The following is a 13433-nucleotide window of genomic DNA, read 5'->3' as shown; positions in this document are numbered from 1 at the left end:
GGGTACTGATTGAGAATGATCAGCCATGATCAAATTGAATGGCGGTGCTGGCTCGAAGGGCCGAATGGCCTACTTCTGCACCTGTTGTCTATTGTCTATAACCAATATATGACTAGCAAATGCTCCCATTTAGGCTCCCATCCCCACTGATTCCCTGATTCGCCGAGGCACTGATTCTCACTGCAATAATAATCCTGGGCATTGCTTCAGAAGACGGGGAGAATGACAGAAGCTTTGCAATTGGGTAGACCATGCGAGGACATGCTTCAGTAGGCGGCTGGCTTCACCACCTCCAGGCATGTTCCCTTTGGGCATCAAAGCTGAAATGCTCTGGTCCATGTGGCTCAGCCTAGCCACGAGAGCAACTGCTTTTGAGCAAGCTGAAGGGTGAATAACACTTGGTGATAAGGGCTCCAGTTCTGGCCACTGGTAGCGCAGCGGTAGAGTTGCTGCTTTACAGCGAATGCAGTGCCGGAGACTCAGGTTCGATCCTGACTACAGGTGCTGCACTGTAAGGAGTTTGTACGTTCTCCCCGTGACCTGCGTGGGTTTTCTCCGAGATCTTCGGTTTCCTCCCACACTCCAAAGACGTACAAGTATGTAGGTTAATTGGCTGGGTAAATGTAAAAATTGTCCCTAGTGGGTGTAGAATAGTGTTAATGTACGGGGATCGCTGGGCGGCACGGACTTGGTGGGCCGAAAAGGCCTGTTTCCGGCTGTATATATATGATATGATATGATATGATTTCAAGCTGCATATCTGGTGTGGTGCCTGTGTGACTGAATGTACATCTGCAGAGTTTACTATCTAAAAATGTTCCGTGTGAATAATATACAAGTGTGGTGATATCAAAACTCCTGAATGGATCTCACTTGCATTCATCTTGACCCATTTAATAGTGAAAAGCACATCGAGCATCGTCTCTAACATAAATAAGAACAGCAAATGCTTAACACGCAGCAGGCCAGGCAGCATCTGCGGAGAGAAAAATGGTGTACATCACAGACTGATTATAGCCTTCCATCAGTCAAACATGCACGTTAACTCTGATACACTCTCTAAAGATACTGCTGGGTCTACAGTGTTTATAGCGATCTGTTTTTGTATACTTCCATAATCAACCACAATTTTTCTTTTTGATTTCCCGATGTGTCCTTGGGTGGAATACAAGAATCAATAGTGGCCCATACCTGACTTGCTTTGTTGAACCGACTTCACAGCACCAAAAACAAGTGTATCTCCCGCATTCAGCTTAAACACTGAACAATTCCACTGTCAAAACTCCTTGCTTTAGGATAACACATTGAGCCAAGTGTGTGCAGCTGACTCCATTCCATCGCACAGCCCCTGTGGAGAAACAATCCCTTCTCACGAAGACTACCCTGACTGACAGTACACTTGTTCTAAATGGGATGGGCTCTTTGATAGCTGGTAACTGGACATCAACAAGGCGTTGGACTATCAACAGCAACAGACATGCATACTGCAATCTCACAATCTGGTGCATATCTTTGGCATGAACTCTGATTCTATGAGCAGCAGGATCTGACATCAATCTGATGTAGTCCTCTGTTGCAGCATTACCTGTACTGGACAGTGGAATATTCAAAGCAATGTGAGCTTGCAGCCAACAGGCTTGCAGTCCTGTGAAGCATAGCAGACAATTGAGTATCAAACAGAAACATTCCCATCCAAAAAAGTTCCCATCCTTTAACTGTGACAGGGCCAGTGGATGAGTGTTAAAGAAAAGGATGCATCATGCACAAACATGTTAAGCCAGAACACGAGATCGAGATTTCCTGATCAATTTATTGTCACATGTAACAGTTAAGGTACAGTGAAATTTTAGTTGCCATACTAAGTGAAAAGCAACAAGACACACAGCCACATAAAATAAAATTTAACATAAACATGTGTTGCATCTGGAAGTTGCACCTGTCTTTCACCCTGGCCATTTTCTTTCCTCTCCCCTGTCTTTTTGGAGAAGATATAGGGAGAGCTCAGTCGCCCAGGCTTGAGAACAGCTTCTTCCTACTAATCTGATTCCCGAACCCGTCACCACTTTTGTATCTTTCCTAGAGGTGCTGTCATGAACTGTTTCTCTCAACTCTTCAACTCTATGATTGTACTTTGGTATTATTTTTTTTTGTTGCATTATTTGCAGATTGCACATCAATCTTTGCACCAATCTGCTGTTTTGCGTTCCTTATTGTATTTGTTGTATCTATCATCATGTACAATGTGAGCTTCATGACAACAAGGACTTTCATTGCACACTGGTGTAAACGACAATGAACTTGATCTGAAGTGTTAAGTGGATGATTCAACTTGGCTTCCTCGTGAAGTACCCATGGTCACAAGCCAGCTTTCAGCCGGGTTGATTCTCTCCATATGGCATCGAGAAATAGCCGTGTCCACAGGATACCGCAATGGGCAACGACCCAGAGCACCTCTGAAGTGCACTAACTGCACCTCTGTTTCGGTTCACCACTAGCAATGGGGAACATTGCCCAGATATGTCACGCCGGATATGCTATGGTTAAGAACGCGCACAAACACCTCTACTTTCTCAGACGTCCAGGGAAATTTGACATCTCTCCAATAACTCTTCCCAGTTTCTACATAGAAACCATTCTATTGCTATGCATCATAAACTTAGTTTGGCAACTGCCCTGCACAAGACTACGGCGAATTGCAGAGAAGTGGATGCAGCCCAGTCCAACATGCAAACCAGTCCTTTCTCTCTCTCCTCTCTCTGCCCCCCCCCCCCCCCCCCCCGACCCAAATGACACCATCTACACTTCATGCTGCCTTGGGAAATCGCCCAACAAAATCAAGGACCACTCGCACCCAGCTCAAATGCTGTGGAAATATACCTGACCTTCCAATCTGCCGTGCTGCAGCTGTTGTATATTTTTACTAATAATTTCTCTGTAGTTGTAATACTTTTCCCTTTCATTTTTTGCACTACCCGTTGCACACGTGTATGGCTTGATTATACGTGTGCGTGTGGGGTATTATTTGCCTGGTTAGCATGCAAAACCGTTTTCAGCATCTCAGAACGTGACAATAATAAATGAATGCCAAAAGCAGAATAAATCTGATCTGCCCACTTAACCCGTCAATTCATTCACCAGTTGTCAGCAAATTGATGGAAGGTGTCATCAACCATGCTCTCAAGCGGCATTTAACAAGAGCCTGCTCACCTTTGCTGTTTGCATTTCATCGGGCCTTTTCAGCTGCAGGGTATGTCGGCCATGGTCCAAACATGGACGAAAGAGTTGCATTGGTGGGTACCGTGGCACCCTGTGGGACAGCGCCCCCAGTGGAAGCACCTGGTAGATTCAACCTGGCTTCCTCCTGCTGGAATAAACAAGGTTGGCAGCTTCCACTGCAAAAACAAAAGTATTGCCAAACTCTTTGGTAATAAAGAAATGCAGGGATTCCATGTAACCATAACAACATTTAAATGATTTGGGTAGTTTGTTGGCATGATGGATCAGGCTCCAAGTGTATTCAGAATATCCGTGCTCTACTTTGGCCAGCACCTCAGAATTCACCTGAAGGCGTTGATCTTGGAGTGTTAATACAGGTGGAAAATCAATGAGCCGTGAAACATGATTGTGTGGTGCATTGCTTTATTGAACACTGCTGTTTACTACGGAAAAATATTGACCGAGTTTGTGTCATTTTACTAACTTATTTGGGTTCTCTTTCCCGTTTGAGGGGTGGCAGTGTATTCGGGAGGATAGGAGAGGATGTGCAGCAGTGGGAGGTGAGGTGAGGTGATGCCCTTAAATTCACCAGGTGGTGGGCAGTCTGCCACTCACGGTAATGGGCAGTGTCCCCCCCCGACAGATGTGACCAAGAAGTACGTGCTCTGGCAATGACACGGACATTCTTGTGGACAAAATGTGTAAGAAGCATCTGCCGATGCTGGTTTACACTGAAGGCGGACACAAAATGCTGGAGTAACTCAGCGGGACAGGCAGCATCTCTAGATAGAAGGCATGGGTGACGCTTTGGGTCGAGACCCTTCCTCAGCCGTTTACTAAAACCATCGGTTGCATCTTTCAGCAGGGTTTAATTTCTCTCCTTGCTGTAGTATAATAGACAATAGGTGCAGGAGGAGGCCATTCGGCCCTTTGAGCCAGCACCACCATTCAATGTGATCATGGCTGATCATTCTCAATCAGTACCCCGTTCCTGCCTTCTCCCCATACCCCCTGACTCCGCTATCCTTAAGAGCTCTATCTAGCTCTCTCTCTCTCAGTCAGCATCTTCACCAGTTTGCGGTGCGAGTCAGCGGGCAGTAAGTGGGGCTTGGAACTCCTTTAAAGGTCACGCTCACCTGAAGCACTGAGCTTTCCAAAACCATCTGACCCTGCTATGTTTCATCGCTGACTTAGCAAGTTCCCTCCTTTGTTTGAAAAAAAAAATTACCAGGTTAATGGTGATCGTTATCCTGAATAAGATGGAATTATCGGATTGGAAGGTTGATTGGTGGCTGGGAGTGTGTATCCTGTGTTTATAGAGTGTGATACCCAGTTTTCAAGGCAGCCAGCTTGATGTTGTGTCTCTCTGGTGGAGTGGAATATGCAAATAAACTGAGAGTATGCGGCTTTTGTTCCGTTGGTTAAATTTAGAACGGTTGCAGCAAGTGTGGGGCTGTGCACGCCTGCACTCCATTGCTCCGTGCACTCCTGCGCTAATCCATGCCCCCCCCCCCTCCCCCAGCATCACCTAGACTGGCTCTTGTGCCGTTGCTGTCTGCTGAAGAGAGAGATCTCAAGAGCCTCCATTGTGTGGCTTCTGAAGTGCACCTAATGTGTGTGTTTGGTTGTCTGAGTTAAAGGCATTAATTAAACCAGTTGCCATGTGGAGTGTGAAGACTTTGAATGACATCAGGCTGGAATAACTCCTTCAATTAGCACAGTCTGCCAATTGCCCTCCCCCCCCCCCCATCGCAGTCCCAGAGCAAGGATAAAGGGGTTTGAATTTGACTTTGAAATGGCAGATTTCAAAGGTCAGATGTCACTGGGAGGTTGAAGGTTTTTTTAAAAAACAAAAATGGCTCCCATTTAATCTTTGAATTACTGGAGCTTTCAGTTTTTTGGGCTCCGTTCTTTACGCCTCGCAGAATGTTTCTGACTCCGCAAGGGTTGTGATGTTTAGTTTTGGGAAAAAAGTGTGGCAGGGTATTCAGCCGGTGAACGAGGTTCTGGAGAAACTGCAGCATCCCTACGCAAGAATGTAAATAAAATGCACCACACACCACTGCAGTAGAGGAGACAACACAAAGATAAAATTGTCGCGACTGCAAAAAAAAATTCCCCCTCTTCTGCTGCCACCTCCTCATTTCATGCTTCAATGGCATTTCACTTTTTTGAGGGACTTGCAGCGATTTGTCTCTCAAAAAAATAGGAACCTGTGCCAAATTCACCTCCTTTCCAATTGTCAGTACTCTTAACCATTTCCTGGGAGTTGTTAGTTCCACTCCGGCACCCTTGTTAATAAAGTGTAAGAAAATAACTGCAAATGCTGCTACAAATCGAAGGTATTTATTCACAAAATGCTGGAGTAACTCAGCAGGTCAGGCAGCATCTCAGGAGAGAAGGAATGGGCGACGTTTTGGGTCTTCAGACTGTTCTCCCTGTCGCTCCCGTTTTACAAACGTGCGCACAAAAAAAATCCCATTGCTCGGGTTATCAAGAGGTGGAGAGGTGAGACATTTGGGCCTCTACTGAAGGAAGATCAGTCTGGGTTTGTATTCCCTTGGCCCGTCTCTGTTGCATGGACTGTGTGCCGTGCTTGGTAATACTGTCTGCAGTGTTACGTAAGTCCATGGATGGATGAATGGATTGCTCAGTGAGGATTCCTCCAACTGCACTCAACATCCACAGCTCCCCATCCCCCCCCAGCCCAGGCTCAGCGAGTGAAGCGCACAACAGATTTCACTGTTCAGGGTTTTAAAGGGGCCTCTTTCTCTCTCTCTCTCTCTCTCCCCCCTCCTCGCTCTCTCACTCTCTCTCTCTCTCTCTCTCTCTCTCTCTCTCTCCTGCCCGCACGATAGGCAGACAGACATGCATGTGACAAATGTAGGTCAAAAGTGATCTGTTACTTCGCATCTACATAAACAGTAGCCGGCTCTCACTGAAAGAGAGACGTTCTCTGCTGCTCCAAGTTAATTCACGCAGCTCATTGAATAAAAAGAACGAGCCTTTTGTGTCTGCACTTGGTGTGCGGAGTAGTCTCCACAGGGAGTGGGGCAATCGCCAGTGTCTGACTCTTCCCCTCTTGATGTGTCGGATGCCTTTTGCCTACAACCTCGGCATATTCTTGGACCTTGTGGGCTTGTATTTAAAAATCAATTTATCCTGAGGTTTAATTCGGTGGCAAGGGGCTGGGGAAGCAAGATTTGCCCTCTCATCTGAGAGATTTCATTCCAGTAAATTGGGCGGCAGTGCCGGCTGGAGTTTCCTCTGGCATGTGGGATTCCCCCCCGAACACGCACCCCTCTCCCAGGGCCAAGAATTCCATGGGGGAATAACATCGTTTTGTAATGGTTATCATTTAATTGGGGCGTGAGTACCCTGTCAAGGACATACAGCACGGAATCAGTGTCTTTGCCCCACCAAGTCTACCACTTATTACATTAATTCCACTTTATTCTCCCCACGCTCCCATCAAATCCCCCTTAAATTCACCAGCAGCACAGGTAGAAATCACAACATTTCAACAGCACAGGAACACAAGTGGGTGAGTCTAGGACTAGAGGTCATATCCTCTGAATTAAAGGACGTCCCTTTAAGGAAGGAGATGAGGCGGAATTTCTTTAGTCAGAGGGTGGCGAATCTGTGGAATTCATTGCCACAGAAGGCTTTGGAGGCCAAGTCAGTGGATATTTTTAAAGCCGAGACAGATTCTTGATTAGTACTGGTGTCAGGGGTGATGGGGAGAAGGCAGGACAATGGGGGTTGGGAGGGAGAGGTAGACCAGCCATGATTGAATGACGGAGTAGAACTGATGGGCCGAATGGCCTAATTCTGTTCCAATCACTTATGACCAATCCTATGCTGGCCATTAAGCACCCATTTACACTGTTCACTCTTTATTCTGGTTCCATTCCTATCGCCCCTACATCTTACCACCCACCTGCACATTAGGGGCCATGGACTGCTGCCAATTACCGCCCAGCAGTTCATTGAGATGTGGGTGGAAACCATTGCATGTGGGTGGAAACGTGGACATCTTGGAGAGCGCGCAGAATCCGCAAACCCACACAGACGACACCCACGGTTGGGATTGAACCCGGGTGACTGGAGCTATGAGGTCGTAGCTCCACAAACTGCACCGAGGTCTTTAGTGGCCAGTTGTATGTTGGGACTGGTTCAAGTTTACTGTTTAAACGCTTACTGATATGAAATGCAGCAGGGTGGAGAGAGATAAGAATGCCCTGCTGGACCAGTGCCTACTTTCTGGAGACACGAGATTGCAGATGCTTGAAACTGGAGCAAAAAAAACAAATAGCTGAAACTGCAAAGTTCTTCCCGCAGTTTAATTTTATTATTATTATTTTATTATTTTTTTGCAACCTGTTTTCTGGGCTAACCCTATTGGTTTTGCATATCTGGTACCATGTGTGGTGCAACTGAAAAGTGCAAGAAGGACTGTTGTCTCGTTCAATTATGACTCCTCTGGTCAAACATCGTACTCTGTTAAACCCATGATAATCTACAAAACACGCTCAGTGTGCGTGTATGTATATATGCATACATGTATGGGTGTGTGTGCATGTGTAGGAAAGAACTGCAGATGCTGGTTTAAATCGAAGGTAGACACAAAATGCTGGAGTAACTCAGCGGGACAGGCAGCATCTCTGGAGAGAAGGAATGGGTGACGCTTTGGGTCGAGACCCTTCTTCAGACTGATGTTGGGAGTGGGCGTGACAGAGATAGAATGTCGTCGGAGACAGTAAGACTGGTGGGAGAACTGGGAAGAGGGAGAGGATGGAAGGCGAGGGAAAGCAAGGCTATTTGAAGTGTATGTATATATATATGTGTGTGTGTGTGTGTGTGTGGTTATAGACAATAGGTGCAGGAGGAGGCTATTCGGCCCTTCGAGGCAGCACCGCCATTCAATGTGATCATGGCTGATCATTCTCAATCAGTACCCCGTTTCTGCCCTCTCCCCATACCCCCTGACTCCATTCTGCCCATCAAGTCTACTTCGCTACTAAAACTGATGGAGACTTGAGTGGTGTTGCTGGCACTCCTGCTCGCAATCACTGATGTCCTTTGTTGGAGGGTGGCATGGAATGGTGGATCAGACTCCAGGAGAAATACTGAGGGGAGTTGAGGCACTGCAGTCAGTCACTATCCATTCTTTGAGGCAACTTCACCCGGCCAACTGTGTGCAGCAATCTTGACTATGTATTTGTAAGGAATGTACATTGTTCATGGTTTTGCACGTAGCGATTGGATCCAGGTGAGTTGACAACCATGGCGTCAGGCATCAGGTGCTCAGAACCTCGCGATTCAGTTGCTATTTCTCACTACCTCACATCTGCCGAACCGTTGCTGCAGACTAGAAAAATTAATGCTTTCATAATCCACTGCAGCTTTTTAAATCTGGAAATTCATGTCCAAATGGACTTCAGTGCACTGAAGTCGAGGACTAGTGCTGCATTTAATGACATCTTGCTTCCGGGTAAAGTAAACACCTGTGCGCCATTGCACAGAATTGTATGTCTCGTTTCACCTTACAAGTATGAAAAGGACTGTGTTGAAAGACTGGAGCGACTAGGCTTGTATACACTGGAATTTAGAAGGATGAGAGGAGATCTTATCGAAACGTATAAGATTATTAAGGGGTTGGACACGTTAGAGGCAGGAAACATGTTCCCAATGTTGGGGGAGTCCAGAACAAGGGGCCACAGTTTAAGAATAAGGGGTAGGCCATTTAGAACTGAGATGAGGAAAAACCTTTTTCAGTCAGAGAGTTGTGAATCTGTGGAATTCTCTGCCTCAGAAGGCAGTGGAGGCCAATTCTCTGAATGCATTCAAGAGAGAGCTGGATAGAGCTCTTAAGGATAGTGGAGTCAGGGGGTATGGGGAGAAGGCAGGAACGGGGTAGTGATTGAGAATGATCAGCCATGATCACATTGAATGGCGGTCTGGATCGAAGGGCCAAATGGCCTCCTACTGCACCTATTGTCTATTGACTAGATTTTAATTTTCCCCAAATGTACCTGGATCCTTTGGCATCGTTCTTCCCACCCCACCTTTGCTGTCTCCATCCTGCAGTGGGTCGACAACAAACAACGACATGCATCCGAGTTCTGCGTCCCAATTGTTCCTCAGGGGGTGTACTTTGTAAAAATTGAATCTGAACCACGGAGGTAATAGGGGAAATAATGAACGTGTAGGTCAAAATGATCGATGTAAATAGAATATTAGAGATGGGGCAGGAGGTGGAGAGGTTTTGTTTTTCCAGAGCTTCGGGGCATTGGGATGATCAGGAGAGATGTGTCCTGTAATGCAGCCTTGAATACTGGGGATCCATTGGAGGCCAGAGTTGGCCGGGTGTAAAGACACAGATAAGTGTAGAGGAGGTTACAACTGGTGACACTACTGGAGTTTGAAAGCTTGTTTTATATCATATTTGACAGAAGCAAATTTGTTATCTTCTGATCGACCTTTCCTTTTTAATAAATGCAGAGTCGAATTTGCTACCACGTGGAGAGGTTGAAGCTAATAGCACAGATAAAAACATGAGGGAGGAAGGAAATAGAGGTATGTGCAGCTGGGGTTAGATGAAGAGAGTTGGGAAGAGACTGGTTTGGACCATTAATGACAACATAGACCAGTCGAGCGAGATGGCTGTTTCTATGTTGTGCGTTTTATCAAGACCTAGAATATTTACCAATGCTCGATTTGTTATGGATTTGAGCGGACAAGAAAGACGTCCTAAGTAAAACGCCCAGGCAATCCTGCTATTGTCCTGAGCATGAGGGACCATTTCAAGACCCTCTCCCACATAGTTCTGGTGGTCATCTCAGGCTGGCAGAGCAGAGAACAAAAATCATTTCCAGGCTCTTCCCATTTATTATTTCAACCTGATTATCGTCAACATGCATTGTTCAAAGTATTCAAAAGTCTTTATGATTATATATATTTTTTAGAAACTGTCCATTTTTCACCATTTCTCATCAAGTAAATTAATTGAAAATGCTCAACTACTGCATTTCTTTCAGCAGATATTTCTTCCTGGCCGTGATATTTTTACTCTTGCAGCTTACAATTGTGCAGTTGTGTCCATGATGACTCTGAGCACGCGGTACCATTGGGCAAACTGATGTGCACTGAAGCAGCAAGGATTCTGTTTCCATGCTTACGCCATAAACGGCAGTCAATGGCCGGGTTGGTCCTTTTCCGTTGCTGGTGATACATTTTGGAGTTTCAACAAAATGTCTTGGCACGCTCTGCACGACAAGCAAGGAGTTCACACAGTCCCCTTACCAACCACCCTCATCAGAACACAATGAGGACTGCCTTGCTGTCTGCAGTGTGCTGATGATATCTACCTGAATTCCATCAGCAGAGCAGAGCCTGGCGTTGACAGCTTCCACAAACGGAGCAACAAAAGGCAGGACTTTTCACCACCCCCACAGCACTTATTTCACGACTGAGGTGCTGCCACTAATATAGTGTAAGAAAAGCTGCAGTAAATTTGCACATTAAAAAGATTCCACAAACGCGTGTGATTAATAACGAAGGTATTTATTCACAAAATGCTGGAGTAACTCAGCAGGTCAGGCAGCATCTCGGGAGAGAAGGAATGGGTGACGTTTCGGGTCGAGACCCTTCTTCAGACTGATGTCGGGGGGGGGGGTCAGCATGTCAACCATTCGACGAGATGTTAATCTGAGCACACTAATCTTGGATAGCAAAGGAACTGTTTGCGGGAAGTCTTGGCGGGTATCTTGGCCAGTGTTAATCATATCATATCATATCATATATATACAGTCGGAAACAGGCCCTTTCGGCCCACCAAGTCCGTGCCGCCCAGCGATCCCCGTACATTAACACTATCCTACACCCACTAGGGACAATTTTTTTACATTGACCCAGCCAATTAACCTACATACCTGTACGTCTTTGGAGTGTGGGAGGAAACCGAAGATCTCGGAGAAAACCCACGCAGGTCACGGGGAGAACGTACAAACTCCTTACAGTGCAGCACCCGTAGTCAGGATCGAACCTGAGTCTCCGGCGCTGCATTCGCTGTAAAGCAGCAACTTTACCGCTGCGCTACCGTGCCGCCCTTGGTTTAATTATCTCTTGGTTTATTATTTCTGGGGTTTTGCGGTGTGCAGGTTGCAGGTTGCTCTTCGGAAAGTATTTACCAGTTGTCTGTGAGTGCTTTGATCTCGTCTCTGATTCTGGAAGACATAAGGTAAATGTAGGTCTGCTGAAGATGGACACAAAAAGCTGGAGTAACTTAGCGGGTCAGACAGCATCTCTGGAGAAAAGGAACGGGTGACGTTTCGGGTTGAGACCCTTCTTCAGGTGTGAAGGAGGATCTCAACCCGAAACGTCACCTGTTCCTTTTCTCCAGAGATGCTGTTTGACCCGCTAAGTTACTCCAGCTTTTTATGTCTATCTTTGGTTTAAACTGGCATCTGCAGTTCCTTTCTACACAAATGTAGGTGTGCTGTTGTTTAGCACTGCACAAGCCCACGGCATCCCTTTGTTCTGTGTCGAGGTGAGCTTTGGTGCAATCACTGGCACATTGTAATGCAGGTGATGGAATCCAGATACCTCCACCTAGCCCCTCTGAAATTAAACAACGAGCTGGGTCTGGCTGCGTGGTGCCCTTGCATTGCCTGTGAAGAGCTGGCTGCAGGGGTAAACGCTCCCCTCTGTTGGAATGGATCAGTGAGTGGTGGCTTTGGATAAATGGATTGGAGTTGCACAGTGTAGAATCTTCTTCGTTCGTATGTCAACCACAACAGTCACAAGTGGCAACTGGTGCTTCAGAGTACCATAGTTGACGCTTTGCTGCAAACGTTGCCAGTTCCGTAGAACTGCCCAGGGTGGACGATGAGGATGTAGAGCAGCTCCCACCCCAGTGTAGAATCACTGAACATAGAATGGACCACCACTGCTAATTGGAATTAGCGTAGCTGGGTACTTGGGCTACAGCCTGGACATGATGGGCCGAAGGGCCGTTTCTGTGCTGGACGACTCTGTGGCTCTGTTTGCCCCACAGACCATTACGTCTGAGAAATCAAAAATAAGGCACCCGGCTTAATCCCACAATTTGGAGACTGGGTCTGTGGCTTTCCAGATCACAGCGCTCTGCAAAGACATACCCAGGAAGTATTTAAGTACAGTGGGGGTTACTGCCTGTACCACACTCTCGGGCAGAGCTCCAGATACCTACCACATCTTTTAATTTGTGTTTAAACAAAAACCCGTCTGCTCTCCCCTCTAATCTTCCTTCAAATCACATTCTATCAATGTCCCCCTTTGTATTTAACCCTTGGGCCAAGGGAGATGTCCTTCCTATTCACTGACTTCACCCCCTCTTGCTCATTACCACTCACAGTGGAGGGTGACGGTCCAGGGTGGTGGTGAGAGCCTGCAGTGTGCGTGCACAGATAGCACATGGGGACTCTGTATCAGCTCACAAACTACACCCCCTCCCACCCCAGCTGTGGTGGAGTCTGCTCTTCCCACATTGGCCTCATTAGCTTCCCCACAAAACCCACGGGATTTCTAAGAAGATGATGGAAGCCCTTCATAATTAATTTTTTTTTACACACTCTGTGTGTCTCTCTCTCTCTCTCTCCCCCTTCATCATCCTCCGCAAAGAAACCAATCCTGGCCTATCCAATCTTAACAGCCACAATTTTCCTAAACTAACTGTATCCCAGTAAATCTCTAACCCTTCTATAGCACATTTGTGTCTTTCCTGTGATATTATGACCAGAACCCGTGCTTAAACTGTGGGCTAACTGGCTTGGCGCGCACTTAATCTGAACTAAGTCATTGGGAACAATTATTTGGAGGTGAAGAGTTCTGAGCGTTTTACACTCTGGGAACTAAAACTATCTTTGCACTGAATCTTTTGTGTTCCTCCATGTTCCTGACTCCTTCACTGCAATCAAAATGCCAATTATTAAAATTATCATGCTGGGATTAAAAGACGCTGTTGCAATTTTCTGAGTTTAACCAGCCCTGTGAAAATCCGCCCCTGGAGATACCTGAGCAGGTTGATGTACATTTAAGGGCCCCTCACTCACTCTGATAGACGCTGTGAATATTATTAAGGCTGTTTTTGTCCCATGGTGTGTTGTTGATTTATTGGTGCTGCACGCGGTACTAGTAGGTAAAGGTCCGCTTTCACCCTCGCTGGCAGGGTGCGA

At 46.4% G+C, this 13433-nt stretch overlaps 1 protein-coding gene across 4 annotated transcripts in view; it reads left to right on the top strand.

Annotated features, from left to right (window-relative positions):
• The window catches only part of LOC144604356 (protein TMEPAI-like), an 80587-nt gene that overhangs the window by 44922 nt on the left and 22232 nt on the right, over positions 1-13433 (top strand). For 2 of the 4 annotated variants that reach the window (XM_078418653.1, XM_078418655.1), the window contains one exon: positions 9721-9795. The exons of the other annotated variants lie outside the window; for them this stretch is intronic. In XM_078418653.1, coding sequence (XP_078274779.1) covers positions 9721-9795 — 75 coding nt within the window. The remainder of the gene's footprint in view (positions 1-9720; positions 9796-13433) is intronic. 4 annotated transcript variants of the gene reach the window in all.

This window comes from Rhinoraja longicauda, chromosome 22 (assembly GCF_053455715.1).
Source record: "Rhinoraja longicauda isolate Sanriku21f chromosome 22, sRhiLon1.1, whole genome shotgun sequence".
Taxonomy (NCBI): domain Eukaryota; kingdom Metazoa; phylum Chordata; class Chondrichthyes; order Rajiformes; family Arhynchobatidae; genus Rhinoraja; species Rhinoraja longicauda.
This window is presented reverse-complemented; position numbering and strand designations above follow the sequence as displayed.